This window comes from Citrus clementina, unplaced genomic scaffold (genome assembly GCF_000493195.1).
Source record: "Citrus clementina cultivar Clemenules unplaced genomic scaffold, Citrus_clementina_v1.0 scaffold_3, whole genome shotgun sequence".
Taxonomy (NCBI): Eukaryota; Viridiplantae; Streptophyta; class Magnoliopsida; order Sapindales; family Rutaceae; genus Citrus; species Citrus x clementina.
The window spans coordinates 120,369-141,554 of NW_006262339.1; the positions used below are offsets into that span (position 1 = coordinate 120,369).

General features: G+C 38.7%; 4 protein-coding genes across 4 annotated transcripts; 3 read left to right on the forward strand and 1 right to left on the reverse strand.

The window, feature by feature from the left end:
- Window positions 1–3,471: 3,471 nt before the first annotated feature.
- On the forward strand, window positions 3,472–4,629 carry LOC18047019 (RING-H2 finger protein ATL79). The gene has a single exon (XM_006439102.2). The coding sequence runs from the start codon at window positions 3,497–3,499 to the stop codon at window positions 4,265–4,267; it is 771 nt and encodes a 256-aa protein (XP_006439165.1). The 5' UTR covers window positions 3,472–3,496; the 3' UTR covers window positions 4,268–4,629.
- A 3,894-nt stretch (window positions 4,630–8,523) lies between these two features.
- Window positions 8,524–9,567, reverse strand: LOC112100161. The gene has a single exon (XM_024188649.1). It carries the CDS (start codon window positions 9,565–9,567, stop codon window positions 8,524–8,526), a length of 1,044 nt encoding a protein of 347 aa, XP_024044417.1.
- A 3,856-nt stretch (window positions 9,568–13,423) lies between these two features.
- LOC18047492 lies at window positions 13,424–14,876 on the forward strand. The gene is made up of 2 exons (XM_006439103.2): window positions 13,424–13,824; window positions 14,444–14,876. Exons 1-2 carry the CDS (start codon window positions 13,624–13,626, stop codon window positions 14,696–14,698), a joined length of 456 nt encoding a protein of 151 aa, XP_006439166.1. The 5' UTR covers window positions 13,424–13,623; the 3' UTR covers window positions 14,699–14,876.
- Window positions 14,877–17,204: 2,328 nt separating this feature from the next.
- LOC18047799 (probable cinnamyl alcohol dehydrogenase 1) lies at window positions 17,205–20,628 on the forward strand. Its single transcript, XM_024189594.1, has 7 exons — window positions 17,205–17,521; window positions 18,062–18,156; window positions 18,682–18,795; window positions 18,874–19,101; window positions 19,520–19,805; window positions 19,884–20,034; window positions 20,180–20,628. Exons 2-7 carry the CDS (start codon window positions 18,068–18,070, stop codon window positions 20,374–20,376), a joined length of 1,065 nt encoding a protein of 354 aa, XP_024045362.1. The 5' UTR covers window positions 17,205–17,521; window positions 18,062–18,067; the 3' UTR covers window positions 20,377–20,628.
- The last annotated feature ends 558 nt before the right edge of the window (window positions 20,629–21,186 follow it).

Here is a 21,186-nt window from a genome sequence, read left to right on the forward strand (position 1 = left end):
AATGGAATTCCACAAAAGAAACAAGGTTAACATGCAAGACATTAATCTATTGATTATTTCCAACATCTCGTTGAAGATTCTGATCGATATATAGAGAAGGATGAAGCACACCCAAAGCAGGAGTCATATCACATCTATAATATAGTTAAAAGAAGATACAGCCATAAACCATGCATCTGGGTAAAGAATGAATGTGAAGAGACCAGCCTTCACCCAAACGCGTTAAGTGTGGGCATGGGCATTGACATGGCCCTTATGGCCCACCCTCGCCAAGAATTTGTCATTACTAATCATTAAAATTATGAGCCGATCGCAACGTATAATGCCATTGGTGTGCACAGCTCAATTCCCTGGGAGGCAAGGCAACAGGGCATTAAATTTGCGTTGCATTTCTCCTTCCTGCTTGCTGTGTGCACGATTGCATGTATATACATATTGATTGTGTATTGCCTTAATTTGCTTTCAGATGGTAATCCTACAGTACAGCGACCGTATCTCAGACAACCGATTTTACTACCTGCATAAAATCAATTTGTTCTTGCCGTAAAAAATTATTTAAGAAAAAGATTAAAAAAAATTGTAAATAATTAACATAAATAGATGTTGAATGATAAAGAAAATTTCAATAAATTATATTTTAAATATAGTATAATGAATTACAAAAAAAAATTATAAAATAATTACATTTTTACACTTTTGGTTAAATACCAATATATTGGTTGGTTATTAAAAATTGATTTCATCCATTTCTAGTTTTGGATAAGCTTTCTCATATTTGAGTTTTAACTTTCCAACTAATTAGTCACAAATTTTGAGTTTCATTTTTTCTATTTTTCCGGCCAGAGTCCAACAATATGGATAAATCTCTATGTTTGATTAAGCTTTCTCATATGTGGACTCTAAAGTTCCAATTAATTAAGCACCAATTTTGGGTTTCACATTCCTATTTTTTTGGTCAAATTCTAATATTATAAATAAGTCTTTCATTTTGATTATGCTTCCTCATTTTTTGGTTCTAAATGTCTAGCTAATTACCCACTAGTTTTGATTTCATATTCCTACTTTTTTTTTTTTAATCAATTCCAACATTATAGATAAGTCTTTAGTTTGGGCTACCCTTTCTCATTTTTTATTTCTAAATCTCCAACTAATTAACCACTAGTTTTGGATTGATGTTCCTATTTTTTTTGTTAGATTCCAATAGCATAGAGAAGTCCGCAATATTGGTTAAACTTTCTCATTTTTGTATTCTAAAGCTCCAACTAATTAATTACTAGTTTTGAGTTTCATATTTCTATTTTTTTAATCTATTTGTGTTGAAACATCCTTTTTTTTTTTAAGGATCACTTGACTGTATGAGATTTCTTAAAATTAATTTAAATTTACTTATACCTAAGCTTTTGAATTTTATGGATGTTATGTCTATTTTATCACTTTAATTAATTTTACTTATTTATCTTCAAAATCAATCACATTAAGAATTAATTTTTTTCCAATTCGTATAAAACTTTTACCCATATATTTTTTCAAAATAATATCTTTAATCTCATTACTTCATTATTATTATTATTATTATTATTATTATTATTATTATTATTATTATTATTATTATCGCTTTTATTATCTATCTTTACTATTACTACAAAATGGTATTAAGAAAATTAACACCGTAGTACCAACACTGATTGGAATGATCTTGACATTTTTTAAGAATAGAAAAAGAAAAACGGTTTGTTACTTGTTGATTCGTGCTTGCGAATGAATTTATTATGCCCAATTAATTTATGCAATTGACTAAAAAAATAAGATGAAATAAAAATAAAGGAAAGAAGATGATAGGAGATTGAAAAATTCAAATCTAATATTTGGTTTGCTATAAATTTCTATTTATAAAGCTGGAAAAAATTTCCTTAATCTTTATTTGGAAAATTTCACCCTTTAGTATTATGCTTTCAATATTCATTACAAAAAAACAATTACAAAGTTAAACTTTAATGTAATGTAGTCTATTAAACAATTAATTAAACAAATATAAGTTATTTTATTTAGTTGTCTAAATTATTATCTTTTAGCTTAATTAATATAACAATAATTATCAATAATATTTAATTAGAAATAATAATTTTATGAACTTATATTTAACTATTATTCTTATTACCATGGAAGTCAGGTATTTAAGTATATTTCATGTAAATTTGAGGGAGTCTTTTGGTAGTCTTCTAGTTAAGTTTGATTACTTTGATATTTACTTAAAATGAGGGTAGCAGAATGATAATTATCTTTAATATTTGCATTACTTGAACCTGTGTTGTCGGTGGTCGCTTATATATAATAATAATATTAAAAAAAAAAAAAAAAAGAGATAAAAGGCTTACGTATTTGTATGAAAAATCTTCAGTGTACCTTGAATGCCTCCTTTTTCGTTCACTCATATACATCAAATAACGTTAAGGACAAATAATTGGTAAATAAAAAACAGTGCTTCCTAAACGCCCGTTTTGAGAGGAAAGGTTCCAGTACTCTTAAGCATTAACGCGGGCCAGGTGGGGGCGCTTCTCAACGACATGACACCCGTGGCGTGGAACATATTTGTCTCAGCCTTTGGGTGGACAAGCATTTACTACGTGGACCTCATCACTCTGACTGCTCCGGTGGTTCATATACGACTGCAGCGGATGCTGATGGGACTTGGAGATGTTTCCACGTCTTTTGTAATCTTCTGCTAATACAACCAAACACATACGAATCAGCTAGTGTTTCTGTGTTCTCTGACAAAATTGTAACTAATGGTATTGATATCGAATCATCGATGCCCTTATCCTTTCGTTTTTTACATTCCTATCAAGCTGAACACACATTAATTAACACTGCATGTTTGGTTGTAATTACGGGTTTTCTAACCTCGCCGATAGCCGCTCAGCAGCAAAAGCAGCCTGGCTAATCATAATTCATAAATGATCAACAGAGACATGTCACGTTGGAGATACGTTTTCAAACAAAAGGCTAAAGGCAAGGCAAATCGTAAGTATAAAATATGCAAAAGACATGCCCTACTTTTCTTGAGCGCATTTTTTTTCCCCTTTTTTTATATAAATTTTTTGGCCCATTTTTTGAATATGAAGGAGCACTACACAGATCACGCCCCATTGGTCTTTCCGTTGATTGGTACTATGTGCGGCAGGCACATTGTTATTGCTATCCATAGCAGCATCTCCCTCATTATTGAAACGCTTGACTTATATCAACTTCCTTCCACATGCATCTCACTCGCATGTGACAGTTTAAATTATAAATTAAATTGACATAATTATTTAAAATAAAGAAAATGGAACAGCAATCAGCAGAAGACCCCACCGTAGGTTGGAGTACTGGGACAGATCTGAGACCAAATCTTGCTCTTAAGAAGCATTACAATTACAATTTACATCATCAACATAAGAATCATTTTGAGACATTAATTAACAAGGAAAAGAAACGGTAGAAATACCTCTACCTCATGTGCACGTATGCAATAATTCTTGTTGTGTCTATTAATCATCTCATCAGTCTGTACTCGCACGCTATTCCCCCCTTCTTTTCTGGTTCTTTCTCTCTCTGTTGTAGTCACCCAACTGCCTCAAGTCCAGAGCCTTCCTTCATAATTGATAATTCCGTCGTCCAACTCAAAAAGCATAAAATTAAAATGAGACCACTTCCCTCACCACCAACGGCACTGGCTAAAAATCAGAGCCTATCATACCCAGCAGCAGCAGCAGCAGCAACATCAACATGTGGTCTTGATCAGGATACTTGTAAGTGGAAGCCTTACTCCAACTCGTCAGATGCTTTCGAAGCGAACGCTACACTCATCCTCATAGTACTCTTCTGTGCTCTTACATGTGCTTTGGCTCTCAATACTGCCATCCGCTGCTTCTTACGTGATAATAACAATTATGACCAACAACGCCGTACCCCCTCCCCCTCCCCCCAAAACCAACATCAGCAGCAGAGAAATAATAATAAGCCAAGTGCTGAGGCAGCAGCAGCTCCCACGCTGGTGGTGTATTCAGCTGGGATCAAATTAACAGGAGCAGAGGCCGAGTGTGTCATTTGCTTGTCCGAATTTGTAGCGGGTGACGTAATTCAGGTTTTGGAAAGGTGTAAGCATGGCTTCCATTCGCAATGCATACAGAAATGGTTGTATTCCCACTACTCGTGTCCAATTTGCCGATGCAATTGTCTCTTTTCTCCCACATCTACCCCAACCTCACCGCAGCAACCGCACTGATGACTTACTAAAAGTCCAGAGCTCATATATATACTTCATTTAGTTCCGAGGATAATCTAGCTCCTAAGCTATGCGTTTTCAATTTTTATTTCAATGTCATTTCTTTATATCTTCAACTGGAAAAGTTATAAATTAAGCATATCAAACCAGGAAGAGTACGTGTATCATTTTATATAATTGAGTATATTCCGAATCTTTTCCTGCCACCCCCTGAGTAAGGCCCAGGGTAGTGTTGTCATTACATTGTTTACTTCTGTCACTGTTTTTGCTTGTAGGACTGTCTCCTCAAAAGCTGATATTAAGCAGCTCAATCTCTCTTTATGGTTATGCAAATGAATTCCTCCCATAAGCACATCTTATCTTTTGTGTTGCGTTTTCCATCCACAGTGCTCATATTTCTGTTGCGCGAATGATATGCTTCCTTGCTGTCTTGCTTGTTGCATTAGGTGGCTTCAGTTATATTTGTATATATGCAACGAAATTCTGATAGTGTTACAAGTTATAATGTATCCTTGCAGTGGTTGGTTGCACGCCCGGGTTCCTACTCCAAGAATTGTCATATATTTATTTGATGCTTTCTGACTAACTTCTACTACCACTTCTCAGAAGCAGCCCAGTTCCTTTCAGAATAGTGCATGTTACATCCTTCACACATCGAAATGTAGTACTACTAATCTTCTGTTGATGTGTAGTACTACTGACCTTTGTTCAGTGAACAGAGTGATTCAATGTTTGACCCTCCTTTTCATAAAATCTTCATTGGAGAAGGATTTGTATGCCTGTGACCTGATTTTCATTTTACAAATTAACTCGTATAGTGCTTGTGACGGACTATAACTCTCTACATTATGGCACAACATTTGGTATCTCCAGTGAGTGATGTACTTACATGTACAGAATCTTTCAGCGACCGTAAAAATTGGTATATCTCAACAAAATGCGAGAGAACTTTTCCCAAAAAGGTTTTTTTTCTCTTTTGCTTTCTATTAGTTGATAATAACATCACTTTTCACATTTGATGCATCAACATGCCCAACATAATGATGTCAGAAAAGATGCCAAAACGGAAGGAAGTGTCTTAAAATGAATGTTGTTGCCTGAAACTGAGCTTAACGGCATCTCAATCAATAAACAGGGGAGAATAGTTCTACAAAGGGAAGCCCTGCGTTACCATTTGTTATAGTTTCTATTTTGGACCTCATTTTTCTTTCTTAGCAGAATTGCCATTGCATTAACTATATCTTCTTCAGTGTGGTGTGCAGGTTGACAATGCGACTGTCACTGGGAAGTGCTCCTGAAATCAAAATGTTATCCATGTGCTCATAACAATGAGTATCCCAAATGTAAGTAACGCGTCATAATATTTTCAGATTTTTCTATTTTATTTTTTTATGTTATAGAATGTTTGCTTCTTTTCCCGTACGAGCTTCACCAACAGTTTGGTTTGATGGATAAATCTCGTCATGTATCTGTTGATGCGAGATTCTGGTTGTCCTCGTTCTACGATCAGGGTCTCTGCTCGATCAATTTCACCACGACCAGGATCTCTCCTCGTAAAGCTTCTTCTCTAGAGGTTCCTGCGCACACAGACAGGTCAGAGTACGCCGGTTGTTTTCCCGACGCAAACCCTCCGATGCTCAAGTCAGATATGAAGGTTCGGGGAACGCTTGCCACAAATCTTATGGCTGTTAGGTTGTTTTCTCTCTTTTAGAATGGCTTTTATCTCTCTTCTAATCTCAAAATTGCTAACCTTTTTACCTTCGTTGGCTACCTTTTTATAGGCTTCCTCTGAATCCCAGTTTTCCGCAGTCTACGCCCGTTATCCTCCCACCTCTCGAACGTGGATTCCCCATTTCCATAGTCGTGGGTGGTTGCGTGGCCTTCGTGCCTAGATTCTCGGGCTGGAGAGCATGCCTTGCCAACTGTCGTTGACCGGGTCTTTTCGAATAAACCCTTAGCGAGAATACAGCAGGAATGGCTTTATGCTTCTTACAGGAAATTGGCCTCGCGGATGACGTGCTCGTGGATGAGCAGGATATTCCTGCCCCTGTTCCCCTGCTACCTGGCTCTTACAGGACACACCTGCTCGCAAACTTCTGCCACCAAACATCTGCTCATCACGTCTGGTCTCGTCGGAGTATTTCCCTCAAATACTGGTCCCCCAGTTTCTAGTGTTGAGAGTGAAACGAATCAAGACTGGAAACTTTGGTGGTTTACTCGCCTTCGCTTGGTCGAGCAGATCCTGGCACGCCTGGCTTCTGGTCTCGCCATAAACAAGCTTTGAGACTTGGTAAGCCTTTGCATGCACTAGTAAATTCTTCAATGCTTGGGATTCTGCTCGCCTTCTCGTGGTCGAGCAGATCCTGGCACGCTTGGCTTCTGGTCTCGCCATAAACAGGCTTTGAGACTTGGTGAGCCTTTGCATGCCTTGGAAATTTTTTTGAATGCTTTGGAGTCTGCTCGCCTTCACGTGGTCGAGCAGATCTTGGCATGCTTGGCTTCTGTCTTGCCATAAAACAGGCTTTGAGACTCGACGAGCCTTTGCATGCCTCAGAAAATTTTTTCGAATGCTTTGGAGTCTGCTCGCCTTCACGTGGTCGACCAGATCCTAGCATGCTTGGCTTCTGTCTCGCCATAAAATAGGTTTTGAGACTTGACGAGCCTTTGCATGCCTTAGTGAATTCTTCAATGCTTGGGATTCTGCTCGCCTTCTCGTGGTCGAGCAGATCCTGGCACGCTTGGCTTCTGGTCTCGCCATAAACAGGCTTTGAGACTTGGTGAGCCTTTGCATGCCTTAGTGACTTCTTCGATGCTTGGGGATTCTGCTCGCCTTCGCGCGGTCGAGCAGATCCTGGCATGCTTGGCTTCTGTCTCGCCATAAACAGGCTTTGAGACTTAGTGAGCCTTTGCATGCCTTAGTGACTTCTTCGATGCTTGGGGATTCTGCTCGCCTTCGCGCGGTCGAGCAGATCCTGGCATGCTTGGCTTCTGTCTCGCCATAAACAGGCTTCGAGACTTGGTGAGCCTTTGCATGCCTTAGTGACTTCTTCGATGCTTTGGGATTCTGCTCGGCTTCGCGCGGTCGAGCAGATCCTGGCATGCTTGGCTTCTGTCTCGCCATAAACAGGCTTCGAGACTTGGTGAGCCTTTGCATGCCTTAGTGACTTCTTCGATGCTTGGGGATTCTGCTCGCCTTCGAGCGGTCGAGCAGATCTTGGCATGCTTGGCTTCTGTCTCGCCATAAACAGGCTTTGAGACTTGTCGAGCCTTTGCATGCCTTAGGTAATTTCTTCAAAGCTTGGGATTCTGCTAGCCTTCTCGCGGCCGAGCAGATCCTGGCACGCTTAGCTTCTGGTCTCGCCATAAACAGGCTTTGAGACTTTGTCGAGCCCTTGCATGCTTTAGGTAATTTCTTCAAAGCTTGGGATTCTGCTAGCTTTCTTGCGGCCGAGCAGATCCTGGCACGCTTGGCTTCTGGTCTCGCCATAAACAGGCTTTGAGACTTGATGAGCCTTTGCATGCCTTTGGTAATTTCTTCAAAGCTTGGGATTCTGCTAGCCTTCTCGCGGCCGAGCAGATCCTGGCACGCTTGGCTTCTGGTCTCGCCATAAACAGGCTTTGAGACTTTGTCGAGCCTTTGCATGCCTTAGGTAATTTCTTCAAAGCTTGGGATTCTGCTAGCCTTCTCGCGGCCGAGCAGATCCTGGCACGCTTGGCTTCTGGTCTCGCCATAAACAGGCTTTGAGACTTTGTCGAGCCTTTGCATGCCTTAGGTAACTTCTTCAAGCTTGGGATTCTGCTAGCCTTCTTGCGGCCGAGCAGATCCTGGCACGCTTGGCTTCTGGTCTCGCCATAAACAGGCTTTGAGACTTGTCGAGCCTTTGCATGCCTTAGGTAATTTCTTCAAAGCTTGGGATTTTGCTAGCCTTCTCGCGGCCGAGCAGATCCTGGCACGTTTGGCTTCTGGTCTCGCCATAAACAGGCTTTGAGACTTGTCGAGCCTTTGCATGCCTTGGATAATTTCTTGAACAGTACGGTTGGCTGAAACTCCTCATTGATTCATTTATTATTGAATTCGGCTTACATGAGATTGATTTGAAATAAGAAATAAAAAATAGAAAACAATAGGCACGAGCAGAAATAACTTTAAAATATGAACAAGTCTTACTAAAAATATTTCCTAGGGTGTGCTGCGCTCCATGGGCGTTTCACCTCGTGGCCATCTGTGCGAACCAGCTTGTAAACTCCGGGTCTAACTAGCTGCCATTCCTGGCTTCCACTCGGGTATCAAGGGATGTTATCTGCATCGATTCCCTTGCTGTCGAGGAGTAACAGCTTCGTGCGATTCTCTGGTCTCCTCGTACCACTCCAACTATCTCATTCGCCCGGTACTTCAGAGCCAGATAGTGGTTGGACAGCATTGTTTTGCTCATCCTTAGAAATGGCCGGCCTAGGATCATCTGGTAAGGACCTTCTTCGTCTACCACCACAAAGTCCAGCATCGTTGTCCTTTCCGTCGGGGAGCTCCCAATTGCGATCGGCAGCTCGACCATGCCTAGAGGGATCAGTTTTCCTCCCCCAAACCCTTTCAGGGAGGTGTTGGTATATTCCAGCTTCCGGTCTGCTATTCCCATCTCCTCCAGGGTTGACTTAAATAATACGTCAACTGAGCTCCCTGTGTCAACCAATATCCTGTCAAACTTTTTGCTAGCAACAGTGGCCTTGATGACCAAAGCATCCTCATGAGGGTATAAAATCCCTTCCTCATCCTCATCTGTCCACATGATTGGCACTTGCCTAACTCTTGCACGTTTGGCTGCTGGGGTGTTGAAGAATACCTCTTTGCTGGTCATGGCGTATCTAGCATAATTCTTCCTCGACCTGTTGGAATCTTCAGCCAATGTTGGGCCCTCGGCTATCACCCTTACTGTGGGCTGCTCGCGCCTCAAATTCCTGTCACTCTGCTCCCCTTCACTTGTTGATGCTACCATTGAGAATGTCTCATCTATAAACTCGTCCAGATATCGATTTCTTACCAAATCTTCAACCTGGGTCTTGAGATCCCTGCAATCTGCTGTGGTGTGGCCAGGAGTGCCATGGAACTTACAATAGCGTCCCATATCCCTCCTGCTGGATGGCTTTGTTATTGGGGCAGGGAGGTACAGCAGCCCTCGATCCTTTATGGCTTCATACACCTCATCCAGGGACATCTTCAAGGAAGTATATCGCCCATAGTCCTGGTTTTGGTCGATCAGGTGCACTGCTCTTTCTCTGTTTGCTCCGTTCTGAGTTGGTGGCATTGGCAGTACTTCTGGTCTGCTCCCTCTGCTACCGTGGGGATGTTGATGAAGACCACCATATGCCGAATCATGTCTTCTCCAAGGCTCCCTAGCTGGGGAACGAGGAGGTTGCGCCCTGCTGCGCTGATACTATGGTGGCCTCTGATGAGGGTGGTGAGCAGTTACCCGACCTCCTGCTCCACTACCCGAGGTCTGGTGATCCATTCTCCTAATCGGCCTATTCCCTGGTAATGCTTTCTTCTCTTTCCTCCCCAACCCATCTAACTGGTCTGTTTTAATCCGTGCGGCCTTCTCCTCTTCAATCTCAATGTCTCTCTTAGCCTGCTCGTATGCGGCCGCATACGTCTGAATAACCGGGCTTCTCAAGTTGTACCACAGCCTTCCTATCTTCACCCCTTCTTTCAATCCCCTTAACGCCTGAGGGTGGTTGAATGCTCCCAAGTCGAGGACAACACGATGAAACCTCTTGATGAATTCCCGAAGGATTTCTTGCTCTCCCTGCTTCATGTTTTTCAGCTCCATCATGTCATCCTCTGGTGCCATTGCCCCACTAAACTGCTTTGCAAATTCCTGGCATATCTGCTCGAAGGTTTTAATGCTGCCCCGAGGAAGTTTCCTGTACTACTCTCGTGCACGTCCCTCAAGGGATAGTGGGAACACCCTGCACCTTTGGGATTGAGATAATCACTGTACCCTAGTTATGTCGTTGAAGCGCTCTATGTGTACCAACGGATCAGTTCTTCCCGAATATCTAAGGTCTGGGAGGCGGAAATCTCTCGGAATAACTGCCCTCATGATCTCTACTGCGAGCGGTGATTCTCCGTCCAGCATTATCCTCCAACCAGGAGCTCTGCTCCTTCCTTGCATGTCGTCAATTATCTGCGCTAGTCTGCGCACCTCCTCCTCCAACTGTACTGCACAACCAGGGTCACGTGCTGCAACTTGATTCCGCTCTTGCTCTACATCATGCAAATGTTGCCTCAGCACTGTTTCCTCTGCATTCGCCACCCCATCGTCCTCGTCAAAAATCTGTCTTGCCGGGGACTGCTCTTCCTCTCTATGGAATTCTCCCCGCATGGGTATGTTACCTCTTTCACCACCAAGTCTCCCGGTGGTCTGACTTCTCCTCGTATTATCGGGACCTGGTGTCACTCCATCACCTCTCACCCTTTCTTCCTAGGTTACCCTTCGTTCGCTCCGCGGCTCATGCAGGATGGTTGTCAAGGTCTCCATCTGCTTTTCCATTTGAAAAGCAGATATGAAGGTTCTACGACCTTGTGCACTACTTCCTCCTGCCTCCATTGCTTTTTAACTACTTCCCTTCTCTTATTGCTATCAAAATAAGCTTTTTGCTCAGCTCCCCACAGACGACGCCAAAATGTTGATGCGAGATTCTGGTTGTCCTCGTTCTACGACCAGGGTCTCTGCTCGATCAACTTCACCACGACCAGGATCTCTCCTCGTAAAACTTCTTCTCTAGAGGTTCTTGCGCACACAGACAGGTCAGAGTACGCCGGTTGTTTTCCCGGTGCAAACCCTCCGATACTCAAGTCAGATATGAAGGTTCGGGGAACGCTTGCCACAAATCTTATGGCTGTTAGGTTGTTTTCTCTCTTTTAGAATTGCTTTTATCTCTCTTCTAATCTCAAAATTGCTAACCCTTTTACCTTCGTTGGCTACCTTTTTATAGGCTTCCTCTGAATCCCAGTTTTCCGCAGTCTACGCCCGTTATCCTCCCACCTCTCGAACGTGGATTCCCCATTTCCGTAGTCGTGGGTGGTTGCGTGGCCTTCGTGCCTAGATTCTCGGGCTGGAGAGCATGCCTTGCCAACTGTCGTTGACCGAGTCTCCTCGAATAAACCCTTAGCGAGAATACAGCAGGAATGGCTTTATGCTTCTTACAGGAAATTGGCCTCGCGGATGATGTGCTCGTGGATGAGCAGGATATTCCTGCCCCTGTTCCCCTGCTACCTGGCTCTTACAGGACACACCTGCTCACAGACTTCTGCCACCAAACATCTGCTCATCACGTCTGGTCTCGTCGGAGTATTTCCCTCAAACAGTATCAGTCATGTATGTGTTTACATCTATGTTTTTAACTTCTTAGTTAAATCAGGTTAAACTGTTTGGAGTTGATGCTACATATAGGCAAGTCGAACATTTTCTTATATTTAATATCGTTTTTGTTTATATGTACAGCCATATTCTCTTGTTTTAATTAATTTCGTTAAATGATTGTTTCTGCTTCACTTGATAATTTAGTTTGTGGATTTATTCAATACTGAAATGCTGCAGATCCTGCAGTAGTAAAAACCAACACGGTGTGAGAATTAGTTCCTTCGATTATGTCTCTTATGGTATTTCCGTACTGAAGCTTCTGGGCCTATTGCAGTTACCTGAAAGTGGGATCAAATCTGCTCTTGATGCAAGCCTTCGACCTCCAACAGGCTTTCCCTGCTTAAATTGTTATACGTATGCATGAAAATTATCAGGTCCATTCTATCTTACTTGCTTTTTCTATAATAACTATGTTACTCTCATGTGTGGTATATGAACATAACTTTTGCTTATCATTTTCAAACTCTAGTTCCCCTTCAATAAAACCCATCATCATGGGGGAGTGAACGAGTCATATTAGATGCCTAGCATTTAGAAGTCTCTAAAGTCTAAACTACCAGTTGAAGTGAAAGTGAGTTATTTGCCTGTTCATTTCAGGAAACATCTGGAGTATATTTTTTTGGACACTGAACTCTTCTGCACTTTTCTGTGACTCCAAACTTGCAGGGGAACTTTGGACTACTTCATGCAATATCTGCTCATAAATTCACAGGCATAGCCTTGCTTGCAAATTGAGATGGGCTGCTTTCCTTGGATGTTTTACCAATGCAAAGTGGTGAGTGGTGACCTGTTTCAGAGCCTGCCAAGTCAAATATCGCTGTCGGTTGATAAAAAGGCGAAGTTGAAGTATCATATTCATATTTGGAGGGGAAAAAGGGCTAAAAGAGAGACGTGAGACCCCATTCCCATTGCATAGGGGTGTGAATGTATGTGCTGATCGGCTTGGATATTGGAGCAAAAAGGCTGGCATGCCAATGCCCATGCCCACTATATATATGCAATGAATAACTGCAGAGATATTACTGTACATGCATGCTTTCAACAAACATAATAATAATAATAATAATAAGGGAGTACTTAAATTACATTCAGCTGTAACTTACACCACAAGAATAGTGTGGGACTCGTATAATGTGTGTGAGTGGCGTAAATTATCATTAAATGTAACTTAACATTTGCCTAATAATAATAATAATTGTGGATTTTGGTTGTCAGTTTGTTTGTCGAGAGAAACATTTCCATCTATACATGGCTATGCATTCATTTTACAAGTTTCAATTCATAAGCTAGTTCTAAATATCTCTAGATATTATTTATTAACCAGAAATCCTTGGATCCAAGATGACGATTCTTGCACTTGGCAATACGGTTTTGTCCTTAAGGTTTCGCAATTTCCTTTACCAGTAATCAGTAATGTCTATGCATCATATGATATGAGCTGGGGCAATATAAATATTACATAAATGTTAAATTACATAGCTCTTTTTGAGAAGAGATGAAAAATATAAGTTGACAATAATTTTCTAGTCCGTAGTTGTATACCGATCATCCGAAGATATGTGTTGGACTGTAGAAATATTCCATAAGTGGCGTTTGCAAAAATTATGGGAATAAAATTCGAAAAACAAAGTGGGTAAGGGTATGGGTTTGGGCTGCACGTGAGAAGCACGTGGCTTTGTAGAATCGGAGGAAAGATTTAAGATACCCTGGGTTTTAGTTATTTAGGGCTCTCCTCGTCTACTTGTGCAGAAGTGTGTTTGGCTGGCTGGCGGGCTGGCTGCTGTGTTGTATGTACGTAGCTGAAAATCATATCGTTAAAAATAAGATTAGAAATTCAGAATCAGATAAAGGGTGAGTGTGAGTGTGACTGCTAGTATCAGAAAACGAAGATCAGTGGAAAATTAATTAAAAAATAAATTAGGGTTGGTTGAGGGAGAGATGTGGCTTGGAAATGTAAAGGTATTATCGATGGAGACATTGGTGAGATACTATTCGAGCTCCAGGAAAGCCGCAGTTAACGTGAGGAAGATAAACCCAAAAGTGCCTACCCAACAAGCATATTCTATAGCTCAATCCTTATACGGTATCATCAAACAACACGGTCCTCTTACCGTCTCCAACACTTGGATTCACGCCAAGGTCATCCCTCACCGTTTTCTTATTTTGATTTTTTTTCTTTTAAATTTTCTAATTAGTGTGAGATAGATCATAGATAAGGGTGGGTTGAAAGATAGATAGACCGATAGATATTAGATAGAAATAGAATGTTTGTCAATAGACCAAAGAATAGGAATCGCTATGCCCTTTGGTTAGGTTTTCTTCTTATTGATATGATACGTTATAGATTTTGTTGTTGGATCCCTGTCCTGTCCAATATACATGCTAATTGCTGTATTCTGAAACTGTTAAATAGCATTATAGAGTTTGTTAATTCTCGGTGATTTGATTTGGCTATTATCAGTGGCTGTGGACCACTCTTGAGATGGTTTGACCTCCAGCAATAAGAGTTGTATAGTGTTCATGTCCAAGATTTTCTGATAATTAGCCTACAGGTTGTTAAGAATCCAATCCCTTGGTCTATCCTTTCTGTGACAAACTTTACACTTGTTCCTGCTTTGATGATGCTGTCTCTTTCCCATCTGATTGAAATTGATTTAGGATTAGGAACCTATACTCAGGCAAATGACAGGGGGATGCTATTAACGTCTTCCGCTTTAATTTGCTCTTGCTGTTTCTGAGTCCATTGTTTTGTTGACAGGACGCTGGCATTAGTGGATTGAACAGCAAAACACACATGAAAATAATGCTCAAATGGATGAGGGGGAGGAAGATGTTGAAGTTGTTCTGCAATGGTGTTGGTTCTAACAAGAAATTTTTGCACTCTACTCTTCCTGAAGAACCTCGAACTGATCAATTAGAGATTCCTTCTGAAGTTAAACTGCAGGATGAGAGAAGCCCTGCACCTAAAACTGGGAAGAAGCTAAAAGACAAAAAGATGAAATTTGGGTGTTAAGTCGAGGAAAACCTTGTCTTATTGTATTGTTTTTTGCCGATGTATTTGGATTTGAGAGTTTCCTTTTTGGCTGGATGCATCTTCACACCTTATTTCTTAGTGGTGTTTCGAATGGCCGTAATGTTGCTAATGATATGATATGGGTTTCAGAATGAAGATGCTGGGCTGTTCTCCCCAACTTTTCTTGCTTTTTTGACATGGTTTAAATGCCCGCCTTCGTGATGCATAATGTTTATTTTTCACGGTTTTGATAGATCTGCAAAACTGATCAGCAGCATTTTATGCATTTGAATATGGTTTTGTAGCCTTCAATGCTTTGGCTTTTAGTAGAAGATTAATAACCTAATGATTTTTAGGCTATAGTAGCATTTTGCACTTATCTTCCAGCTTTGTGGGCGGTTTTGATTTAGGACATGAGATTGTTTCCTTTCTTCTCTGATGGAAGTTAGGACTGGGATTGTGTGTGTTCATTATTGTGATTTTTTCTCGTTGATTCTGCCATGGATGACTGTTTTACTTTGTTAAATGTAAACTTCAATTCCAGCTCCCTTGATTATTATTCCAGAGGGATAAAAGTCCATTTGATCCCTATATTTTAAGATTAATGTTCATTTAGTCTCTGTATTTTTTAAATTGTTTCGAAACATCTCAACCGTTAAAGTATTGATATCCTTATTATTCTTTTGACTTACTTTTACAATGTAATCTTTTTATAATAATTTTTTTGGGCATTAATAAAAAGAAAATAATTAAATTACCAATTTAACTCTAAAAAATAAAAAAAATAATTATATTAATTTTTTTGCAAGCATCATTTGCGCACTTAATAGTTTGCATATAATTTTTAATAATTAAAAGTTAATATAATTTTTTTTAAGATAAATTGATAATTTAATTATTTTCTTTTTATTAATGTCCAAATAAAAAAAATTATTATAAAAAGATAATATTGTAAAAGTAAGCCAAAAGAAATAAAAAGTAATGGTAGGGATATCAATACTTTAACAGTAGGGATATCAATACTTTAACAGTAGGGATGTTTCGAGATATTTTAAAAAATATAAGGACTAAATGAATACTAATTTTAAAATATAGGGACTAAATAAACACTAATTATAAAATACAAAGACTAAATGGACTTTTACCCTATTTCAAAACTATAGAAGAATTTAGTTTATCTTATACTTATTTGTAATTTTATGTAAACTACGATTGAAATAGCCCATAATATGTGTATACAATTATTTAGTAATGTGCATTAGAGTCACAACAACAATGCAAGATTCACAGCATTTGAATTAATATTTTTATTTCAATTATATTTGCCACTCTAAATGTTGGGATCTCCAGTAGTGCTATTTTTAGAGTTAATAATTAATATGGTATGCCACCAAACGTATTAATTTAAAATGTTGATACTACTAACTCATAACTAAAAAGTAAAGTTAAAGGCAAAGCAAATAGCACTCTGGAGTCGGAGTCTGGAATGCTAAAGTAATAACTAATTATTAGAGCCAATGGGCCCGTAGCCTGCATATTAGGTGGTGAATAATCTCCGGCATACTAGGTGGTGAATAATCTCCCTATATTAGAATAGAATTGATCTCTCTCAAATATTAATAGTGAGGACATGCCTCATTTCAGCTTTAAACAAAGGGTTGATACTCGGACTGTATTATATTGGAATTATTTAGAAGAATCCCGATTAGATTCTGATTATAAATATTAATAGAATTCTGATTGTAATATATCAGTATAAAAAAAAAATTAATAACTAATTATTAGGAAGCCTAAAGAGATGTGATATGGGAGGATATGTGTGCGTCAAGATGAGATTATTATGCGTCTGCGTCGTCTCCTAAAGTATCTATCTATGTTAAAGAGTATTGACTGGAAACCTGGAACAGAGAGAGAAGTATGTCACTGCCAACGTCTCTCTGATTCATTGAAAAGGAAGGCTGCGATTGGCTCTACAGTTACACAGTCAGAAGCAGCCATTGACTATGGTTACACAGTCGGAGCATTTGAGATTATTTTGGGAGGTTAAAAAATAATTTGAAAAAATAAAATTTTAAAAAAATTTATTTGGTAAAATCACTTAATATTTTAAAAAGATACTTTTGAAAAAGAAAAATGGAGTAGCTTTTCAATATGTGATTTTGAAAATTAATTTTATACTTAAAATAATTCTAAATATATCTTTATATATATTATAGAAATTCCAAATTATTTTTATTAATTAAGAAATAAATTTTAAAGAGATATTATTATTATTAGATAATAAAACAAAAAAATTTATAATATTAAATTTTTATTTTTGTTATTAGTTATTACATATACGCAATGAAAAATATTTTATATACATATTTATAAATATATAAATAAATTTTATTCAATAATATATTGAATTTAATTATTATTTACATTCTTATGATAGTTGAACATTAAGATTTATTGAAAAAGAATGTTCAACATTGATCTACTAACGAAACAATAATATTAGTGATTGATTCTTCCATTTTATTTGGAAAGAGCCAAAGAGCTGCGGGCTGCCGTGGAGTTGATAAAAGAGAGTGGTAGCTCTAGGTCTGGTGACCCATGCATGACCCACCCCATTAAAAATGAATAATGAATAAATCCGGTGAGATGAGAGGAGGTATAAAAGGCAAAACGGGACTGGTTCGTTGATTGGTTCCTCAAAACTCTAAGCAAGCCTTCTCATAACCTAAACGCCAAAGCCAACAACTGGTTACTAGTAATAGCTGGCCTCTGCTTTGTCCTTCACGATCACGATCGCTTTGTATCTTCTGGTTCTGGAGTGTGGTAAGTGCTAACATGCTCTCTTTCTGATCCACTGTTTCTCTTCCTGTAGTGTGTAAATTTGCTAGTGCTTACTTAAAATTCATATCACGTTACTGTCTTCTCTTCTTCTCAGTCTGCCGGTTTTCATTAAATATTCATTTCCTTGTCTGATTGTATCTACGTATCTGTACTGATGAAGATATCTTTGTTTTGTTGTTGGTTTGCTCAGTGTTAGTGATGGAGTTCACAAAATTAATTAATTATTAATATTTAGATTTATGTTATTGGTGAATGAATCTATTGATTGTATTTGTGATGAGTATTGAATCCGTTAAACTGATGCTATCTATCTTATACTGTATTTCTAATGTCTTCTATCAAGTTTCAATTTTATTTTACAATCAATCATGTGTCGTGTCTACTCCTGGCGACAATTTTCAGTTTTTCCTGATAGGCTTCAGAATCAATTCTGATTATGCAAAAGACACCTATTCATCTATTTTCAGCATTTTTTTTTAATCAAGTTCATAAAATTGATGCCTTGTTTTATGGTTGGATTAGTCGGCCATGACCTCTGAAACTGCAAGCAAGGACTGCCTTGGGTGGGCAGCCAGAGATCCTTCAGGAGTTTTGTCACCATACAGCTTCAACCGCAGGTGTGTTTATTCTACTTCCTTTCGACCAAACATGACAGCACAGAAGTAATGAGATCAAGAAAATGCCCATTTCCTTTACTTTGTTCCTACTTTATCCTTCATTTCAATTTTTTGCTGTCTTTTATGTGCGATAATTAATATTTTCTTCTTTTTAACCCAAAGAACACATAGATATTTCTTTTGTGTACTATTGGATTGGTGTTGAACTTATCAATAATTTCTTTGCTTTATGTTTATGGTTATGCCATTTTCCAATATGGTGTCTGTTCTTCATGCATTTATGCACGTTGTACACTATTCTTCAAACATCTGTTATGTTTGCCATAGATTTTTTTTGCTTTATAGCTATCTTCCAACTAGTAGGTTGACCACTCATCATGGACGTTTTAAAGCAATGGTGATTTCAAAATTACTTGCTAACATTTACTTTACTGCATTATGATCTTGGAACTTATGAAAACAATTATTTATGTCCTTCACTGTTATATGTATAAGTTTACCAACAACATTGGGAAAATTTTTCAGGGCTGTTGGGAGTGATGATGTTTCAATAACCATTACGCATTGTGGAGTTTGTTATGCGGATGTTATTTGGACTAGGAATAAACATGGAGACTCAAAGTATCCTTTGGTGCCTGGGTATGTGGCTTGATGGTCAATTACAAGTAACCATGGCAGTTTCTCAAGCTCACATGTCTACAATTATTTACATTTCAGACATGAGATTGTTGGAATTGTGAAAGAGGTTGGTCACAATGTTAGCCGCTTCAAAGTTGGTGACCATGTTGGCGTGGGAACTTATGTCAACTCATGCAGAGATTGTGAGTATTGTAATGATGGGCTAGAAGTTCATTGTGCTCGGTCAGTTTACACTTTTAATGCCATTGATGCGGATGGTACTATCACAAAAGGAGGGTATTCTAGTTACATTGTTGTCCATGAGAGGCAAGTAGTTTATGATGCTTAATAATTTTTCTTTTCCTATTCGTTCAAATATTTAGCTGATTACACTTAACTAACATTCGTGATTAAACGGAAGAAGCTTTATTCCCTTTTGAAATAAGAAGCCCTCAATATTTAATCTGATGCCATTGCTCACCGTGTGTGTTCCATGTGTTAGTTTTTTGTCTATCCATGCGGTCATTCGTATGTTACAATGTATACAGTGCTTCTTAGGAGCTGCATTGTTATTTTAGAGGCTTGATTTAGAGGAGATAATACTTTTCTAGGTCGCTTTAGGCTTGTATTGATATTAATTTGTGCGCCATCAATGTGCAAATACAGTATCAGGCAGACAATGCATGTTAGAATGCAGATTTTATATAAGATATTAACTTTTACAGTTGAAAATTTGGTTGAATAGATACTGTTATAAAATAGCCAATGACTATCCATTGGCTTTAGCTGCGCCTTTGCTTTGTGCTGGGATTACTGTTTACACTCCAATGATGCGCCATAAGATGAACCAACCTGGCAAGTCTCTTGGAGTGATTGGACTTGGTGGTCTTGGTCACATGGCTGTGAAGTTCGGGAAGGCTTTTGGATTGAATGTAACAGTTCTCAGTACTAGCACTTCCAAGAAAGAGGAAGCCCTGAGTCTTCTAGGTGCAGACAAATTTGTTGTGTCATCCGACCTTGAGCAGATGAAGGTGAAAAACATGTTAAGCTTCTTAACCAAGACTATGACTTCTTTAATGCGCCTCTCTGAGTTGGTGGTTTATGTGCAGGCCTTGGGTAAATCACTGGATTTCATCATCGACACAGCATCTGGTGATCATCCATTTGATGCGTACATGTCACTGTTGAAGGTTGCTGGTGTTTATGTCCTAGTAGGATTTCCCAGCAAAGTTAAATTTAGTCCCGCTAGTCTCAATATTGGTAATGCACCATTATTTAGATTTAAAAGTTAACTGCAACAATGTATGCATACATTGGAAACCTTGTCAATTAAGAAATTTAACTATACTATTATTAAAGTTCTAAGTGTAACAAGGTGTTCAATTGACCTTTCGGGCTATGGCAGGTGCAAAAACTGTTTCCGGTAGTGTAACAGGTGGTACCAAGGACACGCAAGAAATGTTGGAGTATTGTGCTGCTCATAAGATTTACCCGCAGATAGAAACAATTCCAATTGAGAATGTGAATGAAGCTCTTGAGAGGCTGATAAAGAGGGATGTAAAGTATCGATTTGTGATTGATATTCAGAACTCCTTGAAATAACAACATGGAGGCCAACCTCACTTTATAGCCACATATGGGAGAAGAGAGATCATGTCCTTGTTCTCTGATTGGCGATTCTTGATACAATAAACCTCTAAATCCTGCTAGTCATGCTTATGCTGATAATTTTATGCTAATTAAGCATCACTACTTGTTCTTTCCTTTCTTAGTTTTTGATTGTTTTGGGGAGACAATATGTTTAAGTACGTATCTTTTACCTTGTAGACAATGTCTTCAAATAATCTTTAAGTAGAATAAATTTGAGTAAATAACCTTAATGAGTCCCACTATATTGGTGATATATCAATTGGTATACAAACTAAATACGTTAAGTAAGCATAATATTTCTCTTCTCTTTGACAACGTCATTCTGTTCAATTGTAGCAACAGGTACAAGGCTATTTATCCTTTTGCCCCATTGTACAGAGTAGAGGCCAAAACATGATGAGAAATGCTCCTACCAATCTGGAAATTTGCCAATGCATGCAAAACCAATTGATATTGGGAGGTATATATTTATACATACATGCATACATAAGAACTAATAAGCTAATAATAGGTGATCACCTGCCCAAGTGAAGTTGCTGTGCAAAGGCAAATGCAGAAAATAATCCCACAATAACTATTTGTAATTGACTGAATATTGCTGCAAAAACTAGTCCTTTAATATTTTAATAGATACGTTTAATATTTGAATTAATGATAAAATTATTTCAAGAATTTACCTTGGTGACGTTCATTTGTGGAATGCATATTATTTTTATTGATACAATTACACTTGCAGCGTGGACGATGGTCAAAAGATGAACG

Coding starts and splice junctions, on each gene's coding strand:
- LOC18047019 (XM_006439102.2), top strand. CDS start 3,497: ATGTGCACGTATGCAATAATTCTTGTTGTGTCTATTAATCATCTCATC.
- LOC112100161 (XM_024188649.1), bottom strand. CDS start 9,567: ATGCCACCAACTCAGAACGGAGCAAACAGAGAAAGAGCAGTGCACCTG.
- LOC18047492 (XM_006439103.2), top strand. CDS start 13,624: ATGTGGCTTGGAAATGTAAAGGTATTATCGATGGAGACATTGGTGAGA. Junction 13,825..14,443: donor ACACTTGGATTCACGCCAAG/GTCATCCCTCAC, acceptor TTTTGTTGACAG/GACGCTGGCATTAGTGGATT.
- LOC18047799 (XM_024189594.1), top strand. CDS start 18,068: ATGACCTCTGAAACTGCAAGCAAGGACTGCCTTGGGTGGGCAGCCAGA. Junction 18,157..18,681: donor CCATACAGCTTCAACCGCAG/GTGTGTTTATTC, acceptor AAAATTTTTCAG/GGCTGTTGGGAGTGATGATG. Junction 19,102..19,519: donor TACATTGTTGTCCATGAGAG/GCAAGTAGTTTA, acceptor TTGGTTGAATAG/ATACTGTTATAAAATAGCCA.